The following is a 23,453-nucleotide window of genomic DNA, read 5'->3' as shown; positions in this document are numbered from 1 at the left end:
TCCCTCCCTGTTTAGGATTCCCTGGCTGGCATTGGCAGCAATCCTTTCTGTCCTCAGCCTCTTGACCTGGCTTTGACTTCACCACATGATTGGAAACTCTCTCTGAATCAGAGGCAAGGGATCAATGTCTCCAGGGAATGAGTTCCTCTGTAAAGTTGCTACGGATCTTGCTGCTGCTTTGCAATGAATGGTTCGACATCAGTCCTGCTCTGTTCAAACACATGCATTGAATTCCAGAATGCAGGAGCTGTGGCAGCCTCAGCCACAGAGATCTGACTCATCCCAGCTGCTCTCTGTGCATGTGGGTCACATGGAATGACATCCATCAGGATGCACAGTGCACTATATTCACTCCAAGGGCCAGTGACTCCTGCTTTGCATGCAATGCTTGGGGAGGAGGCAAAGTAAGCGAGCTCATAGCAAGCTTTAATTGAACAGAAACCTAGACATCCCCCTACTTTCCCAAACACCAGTGAGAATGAGTCATATTTCCTCCAGGCAAGTTGCTATTTTCCACACCAAGCTCATGCAAGGTGCTCCCAGAGCTTGTTACCTCAGAATTTCACTTTCTTTTCACATGTCTGTGCTCAGACCCCAGAGGGGCAAGGTCAGACCTTAGAGGAGTCTGAGCACAGCTAAGAAAAGATGGTTTTAGCTCAGCTGTGGGGCATTTCTTCCTTCTCTTTGAACCCCTGTTGGGATTTAAACAGGTGAAAACAACAAAACAAAAAGCCCTGCTCTTGGTGGGCTCCCCTTTAGTGGCACAGTTCACACTGAGGGATCCTTGTTCATGCCTGAGACAAAACCAGGCTGAAATGCAGCATTCTTAGAGAACCTGGAGTCATTCATGCACTGGTCCAAGTTCTCGAGGCTCTGAGCCAAATTCAGCCCCAGGACAACCAGTGGAGATGTGTTTAACCAGTAACAGGCTGGGCTTTATGGGGCTTCAGTGGGCAACAGCTTCACCTCAACCCAGGGCAGATTCTCCTGATCAGACTTTGGCCCAGAGATGTTAAAGGATGGATCCAGAACCACGGGGCACCCACAGAGGCAGGAATTTAAGACAGACTTCTCCTGGTGGAACCCCAGAGCTACCTCTAGCCCCCCAGGGCTGGTGACCTCGGGGTACCAAGCCCTAGAGCCTGATCCCCCTGAACAAAAGGGAAAACCCAGAATGACAGAATATCTGAGATGGAAGGGGCCCATAAGGACCACCAAGGCCAGACCAGAGTCCAGCCCTGTGCAAAAATGACAATGATTTCCCCCTGCCTGCCCCTGCAAACACAGACTCCACGTGGAGCTGCACCCCAGGGAGTAACTCAGCCATAATGAACCCAATACATGGAAGGCACAACACTCCATACATTTTAATTTCCACCTATTATCTCTCATCCCTTCACAGGGTTTATTTCTCTGCTCCCTCTCCCCACAGCAAACTTTCTGGTGGTGAACCCTTCTGTCACTTGTCAAGTGTCAGCTGAGGTACTTGACATCTCTCTCTGGGTTTGTCTCTGGATTCATTGGCAGGAATAAAAGCTTCCTTAATACCAGGAATGTGACAGGTGTCACAAAAAAAATCTGATGGTTACTTCCAGGATTGGTCAAAAAATGCCCACAGAATAAAATCAGGTCAATGCTGAATGAAAATTACTTTGCCCTGCAAAAGCAGTTCCAAAATAATCAACAGCAACAGTGGCTCTGGCAACAACAGACATCAGGTTTGGAATAACAGGGGTGGTTTGGGAATTTTATAAAGGCTTGACTGATCCAACAGCCACTGGAGAAGATAATGTAAGCAAAGATCATGAAAACCTAATATCACTAAATACTTCAAGCCGTCGTATTAATGTCTGTGGGCAAGTAGGAGAAAGTGAACCCCAAAACAACAGTCAGGGTTGTTTTCTTTCAAAACATGGTGCATTTACAACTGCCAAAGTTTGCACCCCTGAACTGGAGGAACTGAGGTGTGAGTCAGTCAAGCATCTTCCATCTCCCTGGGAAACACTTCCTCAACACAGATGTCAGACAACTTTCCTCTACCCTCCTGCACTATCAGGAAAACCAAGCTGGAAAGTAGGCAAAAATTAAGATTGTCTTCCTCTAACACTGACAGTCACAGGGAGAAAAAGAGAAAAAAACCAAAACCCCCAAAAAACCCAAACATACAACTTAACTTGCTGTGAAAAAACCCACCAAACTTTGAAGAACACTGTGTGGAGTACCTGGTAATGAAGCTGGTGTACAGCCAAGCTGCCATCACTATTGTCACTCTCTAAGAGGGCAAAGGCATATTGTGGGTGTATTTAAAAAGTCACACTCCCAGCTCCTTCATAAAACTATTGGGTTTTTTTATAAAATATGTTTCACTGGACCAGTACAAACCTTTCTCCAGGAGTTTTCCCAACCCCCAGTGCACTGAGCTCAGATGATTTTCAGAAAGCAATATGTTTTATTAGTTTAGAGATTTCAGTTCTATTTAGCATTTTTCCTAATATTTGTTCAATCTCTCCTCAATCTCACGTGAAATTCTGCACCCACACCATCCTTTCGCAAGGAACCCCAGGAGGCTGCACCCACACTTTGAGGAGCTCCCCTCTACTCCCCTTCTTTGTGTTCTGAGCCAGGTCCCTTCATCTGGTGCTCCCTTCCAAATTCTTCCACTGGAAGATGAACAGACAATTCTTGTTGATACTCTCTATGTCATTCAGTAAAAAAATCTGCCCACACCTTACCTATTTCTAGTCCAGTCTATTTCCAGGAGTGGGCACCCGGACCTGATTTCCAGGGTGCCCACTCCACTGTTAGTAGTGTATCTTAAAAGTGTAAAATATAGGAAACTGAACTATGCCTCTGCAATTAGTGGGGAGAAAAACCACATTGATTATTTCTTCCTTGATAATCTTTTTCAATAAAAAAACCTGCACTTTTTCTCCACTAAAGACATCTAGTAAAAACAATTATAAAAATATACTTGGAGTTCTCCACTGAAAATTGAGGGAAAACAAAGGAGAACACCCAGCCTTTATTGGCTCAGTTTACCAATGCATTTCAAGTCAGAAATCCCAAAATAATATAAATCCATACTCCAAACAAATTTCTTGCTTAGTTCACAGGCAGAAAGTTTGCCAGGACTAAAATGATCCCTTCCTTCCTCAAACTTGCAGTGAAATACAATTTATGGAGCTGTTGTAATACTGCAGAAAAGACATTTGTGAGAGAGGGCTGATTAAGATTCGGGGGGGATTGTTATTATCCCAACTCATTTAATAAAGTGCACGTGACAGAGAACATAAGGAAATTGTGCTGGTGCCATTCCCCAAAAAGTAAAAAGGTGCCGAATTTCAAATCGGGGGCAAGGCAAGGGAATGAACCAGGCTGTCTGAGTTTCAGTATCCACATGGGAATTAAAAAAAAATTTAAAACATTTAAAAAATAAAAAAAAAAAGAAGAAAGAAGGCACAAAACACAAAGGTGCCAAATTTTAAATCAGGGGCAAGGCAAGGGAATGAATCAGGCTATCTGAGTTTCAATATCCACATGGGAAGAAAGAGAAAGAAAGGGAAAGAAAGAAAGAAAGAAAGAAAGAAAGAAAGAAAGAAAGAAAGAAAGAAAGAAAGGCACAAATTCACAAAGAAAGAAAGAAAGAAAGAAAGAAAGAAAGAAAGAAAGAAAGAAAGAAAGAAAGAAAGAAAGAAAGAAAGAAAGGCACAAATTCACAAAGGTGCCAAATTTTAAATTGGAGGCAAGGCAAGGGAATGAACCAGGCTGTCTGAGTTTCAATATCCACATGGGAATTAAAAAAAAATACAATAAAAAAAAAAGAAAGAAGGCACAAATTCACGAAGGTGCCGAATTTTAAATTGGGGGCAAGACAAGGGAGTGAACCAGGCTGTTGGAGTTTCAATACCCACATGGGAATTAAAAAAAATAAGATAAAATAAAATAAAGAAAGAAGGCATAAAATCACAAAGGTGCCAAATTTTAATCAGGAGCAAAGCAAAAGAATGAACCACACTGTGTGACTTTCAATATCCACATGAGAATTTAAAATTAAAAAAAAATAAAAAAAAAAGAAAGAAGGCACAAATTCACGAAGGTGCCGAATTTTAAATTGGGGGCAAGACAAGGGAATGAATCAGGCTGTCTGAGTTTCAATATCCACATGGGAATTAAAAATTAATAATAATTTAAAAAAAAAGAAAAAAAGAAAGAAGGCACAAATTCACAAAGGTGCCGAATTTTAATCGGGAGCAAAGCAAAAGAATGAACCACGCTGTGTGACTTTCAATATCCACATGGGAATTAAAAATTAATAATAATTAAAAAAAAAGAAAGAAAGAAAGAAAGAAAGGCACAGATTCACAAAGGTGACAAATTTTAAATCGGGGGCAAGACAAGGGAGTGAACCAGGCTGTTGGAGTTTCAATATCCACATGGGAATTTAAAATTAAAAAAAGAAAATTAAAAAAAAATAAAAGAAAGAAGGCACAAAATCACAAAAGTGCCGAATTTTGAATTGGGGGCAAGGCAAGGGAATGAATCAGGCTGTCGGAGTTTCAGTATCCACATGGGAATTAAAAATTAATAATAATTTAAAAAAAAAAAAAAGAAAAAAAAAAAGAAAGAAGGCGCAAATTCCCGGAGGAAACTAGTTAAATATTCTCCGCACCTCCCTCCTGTTATTCACGCGCCCCTTTCCCTCCAGCCGGCGGGGTCCCATGGCGACCATGGCGGCAGAGAAGCATCCCCTCCCGCCGCCGCGCTCGCCATGGCAACGGGCACGTCAGCGCCGGCAGCCGGGCCCGCCGCGGGCCGGGGGCGGCCCAGCCCGGGCCTCGCCTGTCCCCCCGGGGTCCCCGCCGCGTCCCGGCGCTGTCCGCGGTGCTGCCGGCCCCGCAGGGCGCTCCCGGGGCTGCCCGGCCCTGCCCTCCGGCAGCAGCAGGACAGAGGCGGCTGCAGCCCGGGAGGGAGCCCCAGGTTCCCAGGATGAGCGGGAGCTTCCCAGCCGCGGCGTGGCTTGGGATAGCCAGCAGGGCGAGGAGGAGAGCGGCGCCGCCGGGACTGGGCTCTGGAGCAGGTATGTGGGTGCGTGGGGGCTGCTGTGGCTAAAGGGGTGATTCTGCCTGCGGAGGAAAACGACATGATCGTTGCCGGTAATTTATCGTGTGGGTATTTACTTATGTGCATTTAAATCACTTGGGGATTAGCCGGGAGGACTCATTCCTCAGGAGAAAATGTCCTGTGGGGCTTGAATTTTAAGCTTATTCTGCTGAAAGAAGGGGGGTGTGTAGAATTACCGCAGAATAACTACCTGTATTTTCTGGACAAATCTACATTCTCTCTATCTATATTCATTGTCTTTCAATTATGTTACTTATTTGTTTGAAACAATCTCCTGACATCAGTTCAGTGAAAACAGAAAATTACTTTACAGCAATGGAGCAGACCGATCTGCTCATCTGGTTTTTTGTGTCTCTAAATACATCCAAGCAGCTTCTTCCTTCCTCACGTTATTGCTATGGAACAGCTGCTTTTGTACTTTTCAGTCATTAATTTGAAAACACCCTTTCTGAAAGCGCCGTCTCCCTTTTTCCATGTGGGTGCCTTGGTGCAGCTACTCAGGGAAACCCCACAGGCAGAGCAATCTTTGTTTTTCCATAGGCAGCACAGGCGAGAGGGCTGCTCTGGCTCAGCTAATTCAGGCACAGACTCTCTAAGAATGCATAGCAATATTTCTCATTTATCCAGCTGGCTTCCAGCTTGTCAAACAGTATGTTGGCTCCATGGAGTAACGGGGAAGTAAAGCTGCCTTCTGCTTTCAAAAGGCCATTTGTGTGGATGAGGCAGGATTCATAGCCAGTTCTTTCTGGCAAAGGTTGTCAGATGTGGTTCTTGAAGGTTTGTTGTTTAAGTCACTCTTAACCACTTAAACAAGTGGCTTAGTTTGCAGAAAAACTGGTTGCCAACCCAGAGGCGTCCTTAAAAGCTTATTTGGATGTGTAAATATGGCGCTTTTTTTAATTGATTTATGAGTAAGCTTGATTTCTGACTTATTTTAAGCATTCTGGTCTCAAATGAGTCAGTAAGGGGAGGAATTTCTAGACCTTAGACACATTTGGGGAGCTGTGCTCCTTGTCTCAAAGTAAGAGCTTGCAGACTGTCCCTCCCCCGCAGCTCTCCTGCGAGGCCCCTGATTGCAGAACTGGGCAGTGCAATTCCCACACCCGGGTCACACCACATGGCCTCCACCTGCGTTTCCCTCTGCAGCCCCACCGGGCACCCTCTCAGGTGTTTAACAGGGAGCATTTCAGTCAGACCATGCAGAACAAACCCCCAGCATCCTCAGGTGGAGTCGGCTCACCCTCCCCACCGGTTCTCCCAGCACCAAAACACGACGCAGCCCTTGTGTGTTTGGGATTTCTTCATTCCAGCAGCTTCCATCCTTCCCTAGACTTCCCCTCTGCCAGGCAGCAAACACAGTTCTTGCAGCTGGCACCCTGTCCATGAAGGCATCTCCAGATCAAGGGCTGACACATTGTCTCAGTGGCTTCTCCTGGGCTGCTTTTATCCTCCCTGAGCCTTGTCCAGCAGAGAGACTCCCTTCCCACAATCATCTCCACATCAAGCGTTTCCAACCCAACTTCAGGCTGTGCACAGCCCTCAGCCCTCCCAGCTTCTCCTGCCCAGCTGGTGTAGGAAGACTGAAATGCTCTCTAATGACTCAGCCAGAGGCCCCTGTGAGTGTCGTTCTACTGCTCCTCTCATTCCTATCAGATAAGTCCTCCTGGAAGGACCTCAGGCATCTCTGGTTATCAGCCACCTCTGCCACCCCACTCCCGGTCACCTGTGCCCCGTGAGCACCAGCTCCATGTTACCAAGAAGGGTCAAGAGCCCCGTGACAGGAACTCTCACATCCCAAATGTTCACACCAGGGCAAAAATCCTGCTGCCACGTGAACGTCTTGTGTGACAAGAAATCCGTGTGCACAAGATGTCCTGTCAAGAATTCCTTCCTACATAACCTTTCCACACAGAACCAACAGTAAAAAAAAAAAAAAAAAAAATTCCTCAGGTTCTCCTAGAGGGAAAGCTTGTGCTCCCTGCTGGGGAGAGGGTGAGCTGAGCTTCCCAAGTCCTCGCTGCAGCTGCCGGTGCATTTTCCATGTGGGGGAAAGGGTGAGAATTTCCAAAAGGTGGGCAAAGACACCAGCCAGGCATGAGATTCACCACTGCTTATCTGTCAACACCCACCATGGCAAAGCAGCCCTGGAAAGCACCCTGTTCCTCACATCAAGCAGAAGAATGTGTGGTGCTGTGGGCAGAGCCTGGTGCTGCCAAAAATTAATGCAAGCATGTGGGAGAGAGCAGCTATATTTTTACCTCTGAATCACTGAAGGGTACAGGCTAGCCATGCCCAAGGACACACTCAACCCCCCTCAGGGAGGACAAAAAGCCTCCAAAACTGTATTTCAATCTTCTCTACACTCTTCTCGGATGATTCCAGTAGGTGGAAGCTGTGACAGCAGAGCTGGAAATTAGGTCGGTCCTTCTTCTTCTTGCTCCCACTTTCTCATGCCCCCACAGTCACACTGGGCACAGATCTGGGTTCTGCCACCATTTTTAGAAAATCATTTTTAGGCATTTAGGGCTAACCTGGAGTTTTGCAACTAATCCCAGCAGCAGGAAGATAAAATAAAGCCCTGAAATCCTTAAACCTGAGGGGCTGTCCTCTGGGGGCAAGAGTTACACCTCCAGGAAGAGACCTGCAACCACGGTGTACCTGTTTGTACACTGTGTGGTGCCCTCTGAGGAGGTGAGGGTGTCCATACCTGGGTAAACACTGAGCACAGATCTGGCTCACATTTTACCACTGCCTGTACCTGGACCAGAGCATGATATTGGGTGTATCTGCAGTTACAGTAAGGGCTCCTTCTCAGTGCCAACAGAGAATAAACATCTCAAGGTTTAGGTGTGTGAATAATTAGTGGGTTTCAACAACTTACCCCAGGTTAATAGTCCTCCAGTAACTTCCCCTAGGTCAGTCTTAACCCCCAGTAAATACATGACTCAACCCCCAGAAAAATTCAATGCCTCCAGATGCAGGGAAAAGCCGTTGCTCCCAGAGCATTTAAAACCACAATGAACATCAGGAGATGGCAACATCTATTAAGGAGACTCAGTCAAAATGCACTCCGGACTTGTGTAGGGGTTTGAATCCTGCTTGCTCATCAAAATCATACCTTGTGGAATTGCCCTTAACCAATTAACTGCTCCAGGTCACAGTAGTGCTCCAGGTGTGAGCTGACAGTCCCAGAAGGAAGAGATGGACCCTGTTCCTGCTCCAGTTAGCTACTGCATGTCTCACTCCTCGCTAAGCTCAGGTAGAAGGATGAAGCTGAAAAAGGATTCTTCACCAAGCAGCCAGTACAAGAAATAAAAATTTCTTCCACTCCCAGCAGCTGTTGCAGCATTATATCCTTGTCCTCAGTTTCAACACCTTGTTAAAACAGTCAAAAAAGAACTCGAAGGGCCAAAGAAGACCGATGGCTAACAGTCTGCCTGGGTGCCCTGAATTTCCTCCAACATACAGTAGATATTCTTTAGATGTGCTGAAAATGAGAACATTTCCTTCTTTTATTTGATTCCATCCATACTTCCTGCTCCCATGACCTCACCCCTCAGTACAGGCTAGGCCCTCAGATCCGCATGCAAAAACACAGATCAGCTTACTCACAGAATCACAGAATGACCAGGTTGGAAGAGACCTTCAAGATCATGGAGTCCAACCCATCCCTAACACCTCTAACTAAAACATGGCACTGAGTGCCACATCCACTCTTTTTTTAAACACATCCAGGGATGGTGACTCCTCCACCTCCCTGGGCAGACCAATCCAGTACTTTATCACTCTTTCTGTGAAAAACTTTTTCTTAATATCCAACCTGTATTTCTCTTGGTGCAGACTCAGACTCTGTCCTCTGGTTCTGTCAGTGCTGCCTGGGGAAAGAGACCAACCCCACCTGAGCACAGCCACCTTTCAGGGAGTTGTGCAGAGTGATGAGGTCAACCCTGAGTCTCCTTTTCTCCAGGCTGAACACCCCCAGCTCCCTCAGTCATTCCTTACAGGGTTTGTGTTCAGCCCCTCACCAGCCTCACTGCCCCCTCTGGACACACTCAAGCATCTCAATGTCCTTCCCAAACTGAGGGGCCAGAACTGAACTTCCTGAATCAGTTCAGCTCAGAAGCTTTTACCATCAGCTGAGCCATGTCCACACCAGCACTGAGAGCTCCATCCATGAGCCAATCCTTGCTTACAGCCATGTCATCCTTGGTCATCCCTGCTGTGGGACAAGGATCTCCACCCGCTGGGTGAAGCTAGAGAGCAGGCAGCAGCACGTGAGGAGTGGGTACAGATCCCAAAAGCCTTGCTACACTAAAAACATTTTATTCTCCAGATAAGATAGGGGCAGATGTTTCCTATCCCCACATGGTGGAATGCAGACAGTGAGGAGGAACACGCTTCACCTCCAGAGATTTTCAGGCTGTGCTCAGAAGAGCTGCCCAGAGAATAGAAACACCTTTGTAAGAGGAGCAGGGCAAAGAGCTGAGGATTTTCATGAGCACCAGAGCAGAGGAAAGGACTGGCAGGGAAGCTGAGTGCTTACAGAAGAATGTGCATCTGCATTCCTCTGCAGGGAGCAGGACTAAATGGCCTCAATATGCACAACAGCATCTCTGCACAGCAAGGGACAGAGAGAGGATAAAACACAGTGCTCTTCTACAAAGGGATTTCTACACTGGCACATTGCACACACAGGGCAGCTCATCTGAATTTAGGCAGGGTGGATGTCATCTTCTAGCATCTCACAGCCAGACAAAAGCCCCTCTCCCCCACTCTGATTCAATTTACTCACACTCCTAATGTTGATTACACTCAGCTAGATGAAGCATTTCTCTTCCAGTCTGGCAGCTCTTCCCGAGATACTCTCCAGAGAGGGAAGTTTATGCAGCAAATGACCAGCTTAATGCTTTTGAAATAATTTGCTGGGCCAATGCTTGCCTGGTGTTTTGCAGCTATGATACAGAGAGGTAAAAAATGTTGAATAAAAAAGCCCCTCTGCCAGTGCTTAGGTCAAGTAATGTACAATGATCTGCTTATTTAGCTGCATTTCTAATCTTGAAAAACACTATTTGGGAAACAAAATGCTTTTTCTCTTGATTAAACCTTTTAAAAATCCCATTTACTGCACTCTTTTTTGAATCTTATTAGTTTTTTCTCTTCCAAGTTGCAATGGGTGCTGCATTTTTAGACAGGACAGTGAACATGCAAACACACACAGTGACTATGCCATATGGGCTTTGTGCAATAGCCAAGTAGACGTGGCACTGTTTTCATGAAGTTTTTGTGGCTCAAATAGTTAATCTCTAAGTAACAGATCTGTTATGGAGAGCTGTCAGCTCAAAATGGAGCTATTTGGTTTCCAAACTGCAAATTAAGGTCAGTAAAATGGAACTGTGGCACCAGGAAATCCCTCTTCAATGATTATGAGTCATCTCACATGCTCTCTCTTTTCCAAAGCCAATGCACAAAGAAGTAGGTTTTTAAACAGAAATACAGAAAGGCCTCATACCAGTTTTAAAAGGATTCCCACTCTAAAATGCTTGAAAGACAAAGTGAGGTTTTTGGCACTGCTGAATCCACACAGACTTGCAATTACTGGACAGCAGCCATTCAGGTCAGTATTATAATATTGGTTTAAAGGCAAAATTAATACAAGCATTTTTGTTAACTAAAAATGTAATTAGGCCTCATCTACTTGCTATACATAATTTTTATTTGTTGTGCTTCTAAATTTTTCCTTATGGACCTTCAGGGCAGAGAGAGTTGACAGAATTCATCACTGGTTTTTATGGAGCTGATATTTGCAAGTTGAATGGTTCACCAACACTTAAACCATATTTCGGCAAACAATGTAGCAAATATAGACATGGAAATTGGGGAAAAATAATGTAGCAAGCCATGGTATCTCCAGTTATTTGCATCTCAGATCCATAAAGGGTTGTGCCTATGCTGAGCTTTTTATGATCCTGTTTCCTTTTGGAGCATTACTCATAATGCAAAAGTTCAAGTCTCCACTATGAAAAACAGACTCATAAAAACCAGAATTGCTCACTGAAGAAAAATATATGCTGGGCCATAGACACTCAGGTTCTTAGTACTAAATCAGGGCATGATCCTGACCTCAGTGCTACATAAGGAAAATAGGCTTGAATAGAGATCATTGAAAATAAATTCATTTCTGGTCCATTTGAAGGAAAAATTACCTATGACTAGGAATGCAGGAATGTCAGAGTGCAGTGGTTAATCAGATCACATTTTACTTTTTTGAAAAATAAAACAAACAATTGCTGTACAACCAGTGAAATCCTAGGCTCAAGTTAGTTAAACACCCTATAACTGCAACTATCTTTTCACCTGTGCCTCGTGGGCAGGGGGCTAAATGACCTGGGAGTTTTCCAAAGAAGAATCAAAAAATTCAGCATGAGTTGTCCCTCTGCTGGGTGCCTCTCCTGCTCCACTGACAGAGAGGAAAGCAGCAGCACACAAGAACCATCTGTGCTGAACATGGGTAGCTCTTCCCACCCCCGTGTTGCTTCCTCTGCCAGCAAAGCACTGTCACAGGGCAGCTGGATTCATCTCCTGGAATTCCCTTCCTTTGGACACCCACTGGTTGGTCTCCACTGGAGATTCCTCTGCTCAGTTCCTCTCTTCTCCAAGGAGTGTTTGCAGGTAACCCAAGCTCTCCCGTGAACAGTGGTTGGGCGACTCTTAGGCAAGATGCATCAGAAAAAAAGCCAAAAAGTCTGGGCACTACAGCCCTGTAACTGTTTTGGGGTTTGCCCACATGCAAAACTAAATGTGTCAGGTCTGAGCAGACATGGAGAGCAGATTTGGCTCACAAGGAGAAATATCATGAGAACAGTGTTAGCAACTCTGCCTATTTTAACGATTTAGAAAGGCCATTTTATTCTTATACCAGACTTCCACTGCTCCTCAGTACTGGTCAAGACATTTTATCTGATTATCCTTCTATGAGGCTTAATTTGTACAGCTGGCTATTTTTAAATGGCACATACTTCTGCATGGCAAGAAGGGAAATTAAGGAAGAAAATTATCCCATAATGTTCTTTTCTATCTAGTTAATAGCCTCCACGTGTATTATTTTATTACAGATAATTCTAGCAGGTAATTTAGCAGGTTGCACTGGCAGTGCATCCTGCCACTCTGACACAGCAGCCCAAATGTCCTGCTAACAGCAGGATTTCTCCAGGGGGGCAGATCCATCCAAAGGAGGGTGGAGAAAGACAAGCAGGAGCCCTCTGAGAAATCAGGAATCATCTTCCAGGCAAAGCCACTAAGGAAACAAAGAGGGAAGGCAACCAAGGATGAGGGGAAGGCAAGGCCAGGCTGGGCAGCACCCACAGCCCTCCAGCAGAGGAGGGGACAAGGGGCAATGTATGACCTGCTGACAGTGCCCTTCACATGACACAAACACCGACAGCAAGTACAGGCTCTAAAACTAGAGGGAAAAAATCTTCTATAACCACACCAAGAAATTATTACTTCTTTTCTTCTTAAACATCTGACAATTTTTTTGCACTCCATTATTGAAGGAGACATGCAAAACAGCACAAGAGGCAAGATCCCAAATTCATGCTGTGGCTCTGTGCTTTCAGGCCTCACTCTGAGTAGGAAGACAAGGAGAAAATAATAGGTGGTAAATGCAGAGTCAGAGTAGGCACAGCAAAAAGCATCAGTGAAGCATTGGAAAAAGCCCATCAGAAGCCAAATCTGGGAATCTGGATCACTTGGAAAGCTAAGGAGGAGGGTGGTGGTGGGGTTTTGGTCTTGTTCATTTGGCTTCTCAGATGAACTTTTTGATCTTCTGGTCATTAACTGAGTCCTGATTTATCTTGCACAGTATCAAGCTCTGGAGTTCAGCATTCTCACAGTACACCCATAGCAAAGGCTTTGTATGTCTAGTGAGTCAAAGGCTTTGCATGTCAAGATGATGACTGAAAGGACATCAGGCAGTAGCAGGGTGTTTGCATATGTATAGCCACTAAAATTAGATGTTTTTCCATTTTATCCCTGTGACAGGCTAAAACCAACCCAACCATCTGGCTAAGCTCAACAATGAAAACTATCTAGCAATATAGGCGTAGAACAGGAGGCCACACCCGTCACAATCTGTGGTGTGTCTGCCAGGAGGGTGCAGGAGAACAATTTCACACAGGTAACACCCCCAGAAAAACTGGAATTCACAGGCAGTGACGTTTGACAGGCGATAGGTTTGGTGTCACCAGTCGGGGACATTGTTACTCCACGGACAAGAAGGAGGGCCCAAAGTGCACACCCCGCAGGCCTCTCACTGAAGGGCTCCAGAAATTCAGCTCAACTCGTCCACAAGGGTCTAAGGATCACTCAAGATCAAAACAGTCATTGTTCCAGAGGTGTGGGGCTGGTGGTGAGGGTGCTCAGTCCCAGGAAGTCTCCTCGGGCAGCACCCCAGCCCCAAGGGAAGGGCTTCCCACCACAGACATCCTGCTCCAAGGAAAACCACATGAAAAAGGGGGCTATAACCTGGTCTGGTCAGGGTGTGTGGACATCCATGGTAATGGTCCAGAAATTTCTCTGGGGCCTCTGATTACCTGGGGACCCTCTGTGTTGGCCAAGGGGTCCCGCCCTTCTCATCTCCCCCCATGAAGGCAGGGTTGGGGTCATGGCACATGGGCTGTGAGGAAAAAAATGAAAGGGTGTGAAAGGCTGGCAGCCACCTCAAACCAGCCAGGGAATGGGGTGGGATCCCCCTGACACAGCCTGTTGTACCACCAGCTACAGTGGAACCCAGAAGCTGTATTCAGTGTTAGCCCAGAAATACAGAAGTCACAGTATATATCTCTGCTACTGAGAATATTCTTTTGTAGGTTAAGATGGGCTTTTCATACACAGCTGTTCAAGAGAGAGAATGACTCTGGTCTCCTGGCTCTGTGGTGCTCTGTTTGCATCGCCGGCCTGTTTTCTCTACGGCTCCAACAGCGACCAGCACTGCAACTTCTTCCTCCCTAGTTCTTGGCAAGGATCTGCCTACAGTATCATCCACCTCCTCTTGGTGTTTATGATCCCATCCCTCTTCATTATCCTCTTTTACCAGAAAGTCATTAAGTACATTTGGAGAATAGGCACGGATGGAATGACTGTCAGGAGAACAACAAATATTGTTCCAAGAACAAAAGTGAAAACCATCAAGATGTTCTTAATGTTAAACTCGGTATTTCTTCTGTCCTGGCTGCCTTTCTTCATGGTACAGTTGTGGCACCCAGAGGAAACAGACTACAGAAAGAGCTCCTTGCTTTTCCTGGCCATCACCTGGATCTCTTTCAGTTCCTCAGCCTCTAAGCCAACCCTCTACTCCATCTATAATGCAAACTTCAGAAGAGGAATGAAAGAAACTTTTTGCATGTCTGCCATGAAATGCTATAGAAGCAACGCATACACCATCACTACCAGTTCCAGGATAGCAAAAAAAAATCATGTTGGTATTGCAGACATTCCAGCTACAGCCAAAAGTGTCACCAAAGACTCCACTTATGATGCTTTTAACAGAGAAGCCAAGGAAAGAAAGCTTGCCTGGCCTATTCCGTCCAATCCCCCAAATACCTTTGTCTAGTGGGCTGCATTGTTTTGAAAAGTTACTCTGTACCCCAGAAGAAGGAATTTTCTCTCCTTTGGACCTGATGTATAGCTTTGTATTTTTAACCCAGATTCTGGGGGGGAAGGGAGGAGGGGGGAGAGGGCAGAAAAGAGATGTTTTATTTTATTAAATACCTTGGGTTTGATGTATTCGTTCCATTTAATTTCAGTTACTCCATTCTGCTTTGGGAAACCCCTCTCCTACAATCACAAGCAGTGCTTATCTGCAAAACAAGAGTCCTTACACTCTCAATCTGTACGGTACGGAGAAAAGGGAAAGAAAGAAAAACTGCTTGTTTTAATCCCTTTACAGGATGGGCCACAGTGTATAAATGCCTAAACCCACCCAAAGCCATCTAGGCTTCCTTCCACTGTGTCCCCACAAATACAGTTGTGCTGGGGTTGTCCATCCTGTTGAGATCCCACAGGTAAGATGTCCATATGAGGGCCCTTATGGCTTCAGCCTGAGCCCACTGTGACAAAATTCCCAGTGGTTGAGCAGGGTCAGCATTGGGCCTCCTCACCTCTGACACTGGCTGTGTGTCCTGGTCTGTCCCCCTCTGCTGAGGCACGGCTGCATAGAGTGGCCTTTCCAAACAGGAACACGAGCTCTGTAGTCCCACGCTGGCTTGGCAGCATCTTCCACGGTTTGGGCATGTTTGAAGAGGTCCCTAACAGGTGTCCCAGAGGACAGGACCTGCAGGGGACCTGTGGCTGCAGGTGGAGGTGACTCCTGCTGCTCTTTCTCTGCCAGCACAGCGAGAAAACAACCCAGTGGGAATGGCTGGGTCTTCAGTCCTGCTGGGATGGAGAATGACACTGGAGACCAGAGGGAGAGGCAGGAGCTCCTTTGCAGGCCCCTGTCCCCCACAGTGTTAACAATCTCTTGGGAAAAAAGCACCATGCATGAGGGACATGGGTCTGTGGGTGTGTGCACCTTGGGTGCTGCCTCTTGAAGGATGTGCTCTGGAGGCAAACTGGGTTTCCTCCCTAGGGGAGGCAGGTCCACTTGTATCACTAGAAGGAGGTAACAACATGGTTAGGTCCCAGAAGCTCTAGTTCAGTGCTAGATCAGAAATACAGAGGTGTCTTGAGCATTCAGGCAGGGAAAAAATCATCAAAGAAGCAGATGGATTATTGATTGTGTTATAGTTCAGGGGTGGTGTAGTCAGAAATGAGAGAACATGTGCTGGACTCTCACCACGTGTGATGACCTCTTTGTGTTGCTTGAAAACCACGAGGTTCCCCAAGCTCAGCTATGATCCATCTGACAGAGAGCTGGCAGCTCACAGAGCCCTCCTGTCCTTTCCACCCCGCTCCAACCCCTTTTCTTGCCTCGTGCTCACCAATTTGCTGATGTTCTCTACCCATAAAGGTTGTGTGTGGTCAGTGCACAGGCAGGGTAACGTCTGTAGATGGGGGTGAAAAGCAGGAGGAAGGACTGCAAGGGTCTGGCAGGCAAAGAAGAGAACCTAATGAAAGGAAGAGGGGGAAGAAGGGACTGTAAACTGAGACATTCTCATTTAAAATGGACCTTCTGAATGAAAATTTCTTCATCCAAAATCATCTGTACTTCCTGAGAGCTTTTTTTTGGTTTGTTTTTTTTTTCTTTCCCTCAGTTATCAATCTCAATAAGGATTGGCTTGAGTCTATGTGGGGAATATTGATCTATTTTCTCAATTCCCATAGCATTGCCCAAAGTACAGTAGCACACTTTCAGAAAACACAGGTAAACTATTTCTCATCAAATTAGGGTAGCACTAGCATCCTGTTGGTGAATTCCCCTCACTCTGCTGGATAAATGTGGGCCATGGAAGGACCAGCCCAGGCTGCTGCACCCCTTGCCTGCAAAGATTTCCTTTCTTTAATTCTTACAAAATTAACAGGAGAGTTCTGCAGGGTTCAGAGTGGAGGCCTGTCCCTCCCAGTACCCATTGTCTAGTGTAGCCTTGGTTACTTGAGGACAGGCAGAGAAAGCAGAGAAGATAAAGGACTCCTGACATCCTCCCAGCCTCCAGCTGCCACTGGTAGGAGCAAACACCCTTCACAGGGTAGCTGCCAAACAGTGCTGCTGTTCTGTAAATCCAGAGCAGGTCCAGAATGACCTAGTCTCAAAGCCTGAAGGACAGGACAAACAGCCCCACTCTGCTTGCTCAGAGCCCATCTGAGCAGATTTCAGGAGCATTTTGCCTGAGAACTAAGGTTTTGACCTCTTTTCAGTGGAGGATCTCAAGTACTTTCTTCCTGTTCTTTATCTTCTCAACTAGCTCTGACAAATCCAGTACATGGTGAATAGCTGGTCCTCATCCACTCTCTCTGGGCCAGTCTTGGGTTTATAAACCTCTGTCACAAATTCTCAGTTATTTCTTTACCCAACTTTTTCATTTCTTGCAAAGAAGTGGCTCCAGACCAGCCTCTCCTCAGAGCATGGCCAAACATCCTCGAGTCCAGGCTATCAGAAGCCCTTCACACTCAAGGCATCCTAAAAGCATTGTGGACACTTTGATCCCAGGTGTTCAAGAGGCAGTGTGCAGGAGTCAGCTACCCCTCCTCATACTTTGCTTCAAAATCTCCAGCTCCCTGCTGTCTTCTGGCAGGAGACATCCCCAGTCACAACCCCCTCTCAGAAGGATTATCTTTTTTTTTTCTGCTTTCAGAGCAAATGTGGCACATTTGGGTTCCTGTTCATGCCTGGAGCCTGAAAGTGCTGCAGCAGTGAAAGTGAATAGAACAAGAGCAGCAGGAACCACAGGGTGAAATAAACAGGGCTGTTTGTGTCCCTCTGCCATCTCAGGGAGCAGGAGCACACACGTGTTGGAGCCCCAAGCTGACATTCCCTGAGGAGAATCTCTGCTGGCACTGTGGGAGTGGGGAATCCCTTTTGCTGAGAAATAATCCTACATGTCTGGTAAAAAACTTCCTTCCTCATCCTCTACGACACAAAGTAGGGTTGGAAGAACCCTCACTGGCCACAGGAACACTTACAGTATGTATTTCACAAATTCAGAAATCCCCATTAAATAAGGATCTGGTATTTCTCATTAAAGCCACTAGCAAAAAAAACTCCCATGAATTAGGAGATGAGAGGACCTTGAAAGTGAGTCAAGACCAGTATTTCCTGTCTGGTTCAGATTCTGAAACCTGGCTGTTTCTTGCTGAAACACCACCATATGCTTAGCTTTTCTTTGACATTTAATCACCTCTCACACAGCAAAATCAGATCTAGGCTAGGCAGGCAATTTCACAACATTATTTTCAACTTTAGATTGGAGACTGAAACACAACAGTTGTTCTTTTGATTAGTAGTTTTATTAAAGAAATAAAAAAGGAACTGAATAGAATGAGCCCTGAGGTCACAGAGGACCACAGGTTCATGGTTACCCAACCAATGCCTGCTCAGAATCCAGAGGCACACAGGACACTTGTTTCTTCAAGTCTACCATGTTTCCCCACCTTTCAAAAGGTTTTTCACTACAGGTGGTGGCCAGGAAAAGTTGAGGATTGCCATGACACACCAGCTAGGGACACAATGTCCCCCAGCTGAAAGAGCTGACATGATGGGCTCTAATCAGCCCTGTAACTGTGAGCAAAGTCTGGAGGCTGGGTCTCTTAAACCACCTTTCCACATCAGTAAAATCCCAATCCCACTTGTATCAGAGCAAGCTTGGCTCTGCTTGCTGTGGCTTATTTTAACCCAGACTGCACTGGTAAAAACACAAGAGCAAGGAGAAAGCTTTCTCACTCCTTCCATGATTTTAGGACAGGTGATGGACAAGTGGACAGGTGGGTTTAGGATTTTGTAGCACCAATGCCAGGTACCTCCTGGTTTGTCAAGGCCCCAGAAGTGCCAGAGACAGGAGACAGATCATGAATTATCTAAGCAAGAAATGGAAAATTCTGTAGGATTTGCCTGATCAATATAGACACAAAACAAACAGAATAAACTCCCAGTCCACAAACACGTCTCAAGCCCATCTACAAAGAGGAGGTTCTGGGAGAAAGCACTCCTGGGTCTCTTGCCCATCCATTCCTTAGTTTTAAATGTTTCCTGTGTAAGAACATGATACAGTACCAACCATTAGGCTTTTTTTTTTCCATTAAGCAGACAGTAAAGTAGAAATTCCATCACTGCTGCTTATACTTGGTATTAAGTGGCTTGCCCTTGGGAATTCCTATTACAAATTGTCCAATTATGTCTCTTCCTTTTTATTTCAGCAGAAAGTTGGATTTCCAGTTAAGTATACTTTAAAAATTTCCAGTTGAGGGGTTGGGGCTAGTGAGAAGCAGAGACTCAATTCACTTGTACCTATTTTTCCACCAGCCTCACGGAGGTGACACCAAAGTGGCTATCACCAATAATTGGACTTAAGGGTTTCCATATGCCCACTTAAGAATCCCCATAGTTTTTTCAGTCCCCTCAACTCAACCCATTTCAACTCAGATTTAACTGACATTGATTTAGGGGTTGGTTTTCCAAGGTGCTGAACACACGCCATCAATTGCAGCTGAAATTCTGAGTGTTCAGCCCTTCTCAATATCAGATCCTTCCTGTTTAAAAGAACAAAAAGCAGACTTAAAGTTTATTAAAGCCAGACCCATATGCTCAAAGGAAGGGTTATTAACTCCTTAAGTGATTCTGTAAGTTCATATGTCTTTATTAGTTGCCTCTTTTCAACTTAGCAAGTGTTGTGGAATAGGCCATTATAAATTACTGAGGCTTTATTTGAACTGGCTTCTAGTAAAACATAACACACCTACTGGAAGATTGTTGTATAAATGTCACCTCCTGATGAGCAGTCTGGACTAAACCACAGATTTTTTTTATTCTACACTACTGCTAACACACACAAAGTCTTTAATTTGTTTCATGAAACTGGTCCCTGGATAATATTCAGAAGTGACAAAGATGGCAATAATTCCTTTGTGCGCAGCATCTCAACCATTTTAGACCAGCTCTTAATTTGGTCCTACATTTGCAGGGGAATAGAAAAAGAAGAAAATATTACACCACTAAATAATTAGATTTGTTCCTGTCTCATGCCTGGGCAGACACAAGCTTTTTCTCCACATGCACCAGTAAAAGTAAGAGATGCTTTTAGGGAAGAGGAACTGATCAAGGACTTGAATTTTTTTGAGGCCATGTAGAATAAGGCAGCAGAAGTCACATACACATGGATGTAATTACCCACCTATTTCCAAAGGCACTGCAGCTCTTCTCTTCAGCCCTGGAGATTTACCATCTCCACTTCTACAGAGTCCCTCCCCATATTGATCCAAACACAGGAAGGAAAATGATTAAGAAATATCCAGAGTTAGCAAGATTTCAGATTAGCCACCAGCTAGCTGTAGATGCAGCAGGAGTAGCCCTGATTGCATTAACTCCATGTTGGGAGCTCATCTGCCCTCTCTGGCTCTTTGCAAACTCTGAAACAGCTCTTTCCACATTACTGACTTGATCTTTCACACTCAGGGCATCTTTATCAGAATCTTCATTTTTGGGCTTGTACAGTTGTTTTTGGGTTTTTTTTTTTTTCTGTAAGAGGGATGCTGAGGATGTAGCCCTCAGCACAACTGCATCTTCAAATATTGCTTTCTGCACATTTAACATGTTTATTGCCAGAAAAAATTCCTAACCAGGTAACAAATCACTGGAGACTGGTCTTTAGGGGAAATATTCAATGAAAAGCAACTCAAGTTCCGTTTTTCTTTGAAGGGCAGAAAAGGAGTTTGCAGGCGTCCAGGCTTCCAAATACCACCTCATCCAAGAGAAACAATTGCTGCCAAGCACTGGCCCCCACACTTCTCCTGATCACTACAAGAGAAACATTATTATTGCCAGAAAAAATTCCTAACCAGGTAACAAATCACTGGAGACTGGTCTTTAGGGGAAATATTCAATGAAAAGCAACTCAAGTTCCATTTTTCTTTGAAGGGCAGAAAAGGAGTTTGCAGAGGGCCGGGCTTCCAAATGCTACCTTATCCAGGAGAAACATCTGCTGCCAAGCACTGGCCCCCACACTTGGCTCTTTCTTGTAGCCTGATCACTACAGGAGAAACATTACCAGCTAAGCTTTCCCTGTCCCTTGCTACAGTAGAATTGTGTCCTCAAAAGCTCTCAGTGCTCCTTGGAAGGCTCCTGACATCAGAAACAAATCTGGAGTGTACCAGTGTTGATACTCCAGTCTTACCACCTCCATGTAGATCTTCCAACCAAGCATGGCAGAAAAATGGCACACAGGGAAGAAATTAGCATTTAGAAGCATCCTTGTCTATCCCTGCACTTCTCTCTATCCCTTATAATTAACTTGAAATTGATACTTTATAAAATTCCCACTGACATCCAAAAACAGGGGAAAAGAAGTTTTAGAGTAATAAAGAAAATAATTTTAATCCATGCTTAACAGGTGATATTTAAAGTTACAGCTGATGGTAGTATTTCTGACAGGCCAATGCTAAGCTGTATTAGTAACAGGCACATTTGGTTTTTTTAAATGCCCTATTTCATGCAAAGGAGATGATTGAGAAAAGAAATGCAAGGTGAATGCAAGCAATCACAAAAGGCCATTCATCATTCTGCCTACATTTTTTTATGAATACATTCACTGAACTGCAACTGTGCTCATTCCACAAGTAGCTCAGTACAGAGGGATTAAATCAGACAACCTTTATAATTATTCTCCAGCTGTCAGCCAGCCTTTTTTATCTGACAGCATGTGTAGACAATATCATTTCCATTAAGAATGCCATTCATTTAGTGGCATTGGACTGAAATGATGACATTAAGTGGATAATGCCAAAAAAAAAAAATAGGTAAAAAAAAAGATTACGAAAATCCAAAAAGCTGAAACAGTTAATTGGTTAATTGGCTGTTTCTCAAACACTCACAGCAAGCAACATTGGCTCCACTGGTGTACCAGTAATTAAAAAGCTAATTACTATTTTATTTCAGAAAGTGAGGAACCCTAACAATAAAGTAATAAGAAATGCAACTTGCTGAAGTGAGAATAGCAGCACCGCTGTCATCAAGAGATCCCTGCAGCACCATCACCTTGGGAAGGTTTGCACACAGACTTGTCACAAGAGTAATTAGATAATTAGAAAGCTATAAAATACCTCCTTCCCCTTTCAGTATCTGAAATCCCAGATATGATTCCAGATTTAAATGGAAAATTAACACTATTACTGTACTTACTTTGATGAAACCTCTACTGGGCTATGTTCATGAGATAAACGACTTTGGGTCAAAATGTTTTTAATTAATTCCTCTCTTAACTCCACAGGCTGTTTCAGGTATGTCAACCTAAACTGAACTTACTCTTTCATTTGAAACCACTGCTGAAAATGCTGGGCAACCTAGAATTGTACAGAAATACAAGTAAAAGAATCATCTAAATCCCCATGTTTCAAGTGCAAGAAGAATTACACCTTGCAGAACTGTTTCAATACACACCCAGCATCTACTGAACAACTTCACTGCTGTCTGCTAATGCTGTCACCTTCCTCCTGACCACACAGCTCATCAGAATGCTTGAGCAAGCAAAAACCACTCTGGGGTGAGCCAGAACCAGCACTGCTTGTGCTAGGCTGAGAAACAAGAGGGTCCTGTGCTACAAAGGGTGATGCTGTTACTCAGTACCCCGCAGAAGGGGTATTTACACTGATGTCACAGAGTGTGAAATGCAGGAGGGGTGAGTTGGTGGTGTGGTACACATGAGCAGAAGCACAAACTGCAGAGTAACTCAGGGTTACCTATTGTATTTGTGGGGTGCCCTCGTGGCAGGAAGGAATGATGAATCTGACTCCATGTTCTCAGAAGGCTAATTTATTGTTTTATGATACTATATTATATTAAAGAATACTAAACTATACTATACTAAACAATATGGAAAGGATACTTAGAGAAGGCTAAAGAGATAATAATGAAAACTTGTGACTCTCCCTAGAGCCCTACACAGCTTGACCCTGATTGGCTAATAAGTCAAAATAATTCACAGCAGAAACCAATGAAACAATCAAGTGTGCATAAACAATCTCCAACCACATTCCAAAGAAGCAAAACAGAGGAGAAGCAAATGAGATAATATTGTTTTCCTTTTTCTCTGAGGCTTCTCAGCTTCCCAGGAGAAAAATCCTGGGGGAAGGGATTTTTCAGAAAATATGAATGCCACAGTTGCACATACATAGTCCTTTGGAAAAGGAACCCTTGACAGCTTTTGAAAATAGCTGCCAGGCTATGTGGGAAAGAAAGGAGATTCACAGAATAGTCTTTTTCTGTACCAAAGAAGGAATGCATTCCAAAAAAGAGATTTCAAAGGGGAAAGTAAAGAAAAAGCCCAGAAATGCAAAGAAGAAAACACTGACCTAGCAACATGGCCAGGTCTGTGTTTGATAGGGAGCAGAAAAGGACTGTTCTCACATCAGTGGGCACTTGGAGCATGCCACAGAAGGATGGCAAAGTTGGAGGCCACTGCTGAAATTCACTGCCTCAGGAACACCCAGCATTGCTGCTGGCAGCACTGCTGAACTTCAGCACAATCTATTCTAAAAGTTGCCATGAGAAAGAAGGTATGGAAATAAGTCACCCTTCATGGGCTATTTCTATTCACACTGAACAGCCTGTCTCATGAAAACACACATTTTATAATACACATTTAGTCCTTTATTCACACATTTATTTAATCAGCTGCAGCACAGCTAGA

General features: G+C 44.7%; 2 protein-coding genes across 2 annotated transcripts; both read left to right on the top strand.

Annotated features, from left to right (window-relative positions):
* Positions 1 to 4,721: 4,721 nt before the first annotated feature.
* PRB2 (proline rich protein BstNI subfamily 2) lies at positions 4,722 to 13,903 on the top strand. The gene is made up of 2 exons (XM_039707995.1): positions 4,722 to 5,077; positions 13,162 to 13,903. Exons 1-2 carry the CDS (start codon positions 4,728 to 4,730, stop codon positions 13,187 to 13,189), a joined length of 378 nt encoding a protein of 125 aa, XP_039563929.1. The 5' UTR covers positions 4,722 to 4,727; the 3' UTR covers positions 13,190 to 13,903.
* LOC120501691 (probable G-protein coupled receptor 19) lies at positions 13,784 to 14,863 on the top strand. The gene is made up of 2 exons (XM_039708291.1): positions 13,784 to 13,797; positions 14,014 to 14,863. Exons 1-2 carry the CDS (start codon positions 13,784 to 13,786, stop codon positions 14,729 to 14,731), a joined length of 732 nt encoding a protein of 243 aa, XP_039564225.1. The 3' UTR covers positions 14,732 to 14,863.
* Positions 14,864 to 23,453: the final 8,590 nt, after the last annotated feature.

The sequence above is a fragment of the Passer montanus genome, unplaced genomic scaffold (genome assembly GCF_014805655.1).
Source record: "Passer montanus isolate IOZ18808 unplaced genomic scaffold, ASM1480565v1 scaffold20, whole genome shotgun sequence".
In the NCBI taxonomy this organism is placed as follows: domain Eukaryota; kingdom Metazoa; phylum Chordata; class Aves; order Passeriformes; family Passeridae; genus Passer; species Passer montanus.
This window is presented reverse-complemented; position numbering and strand designations above follow the sequence as displayed.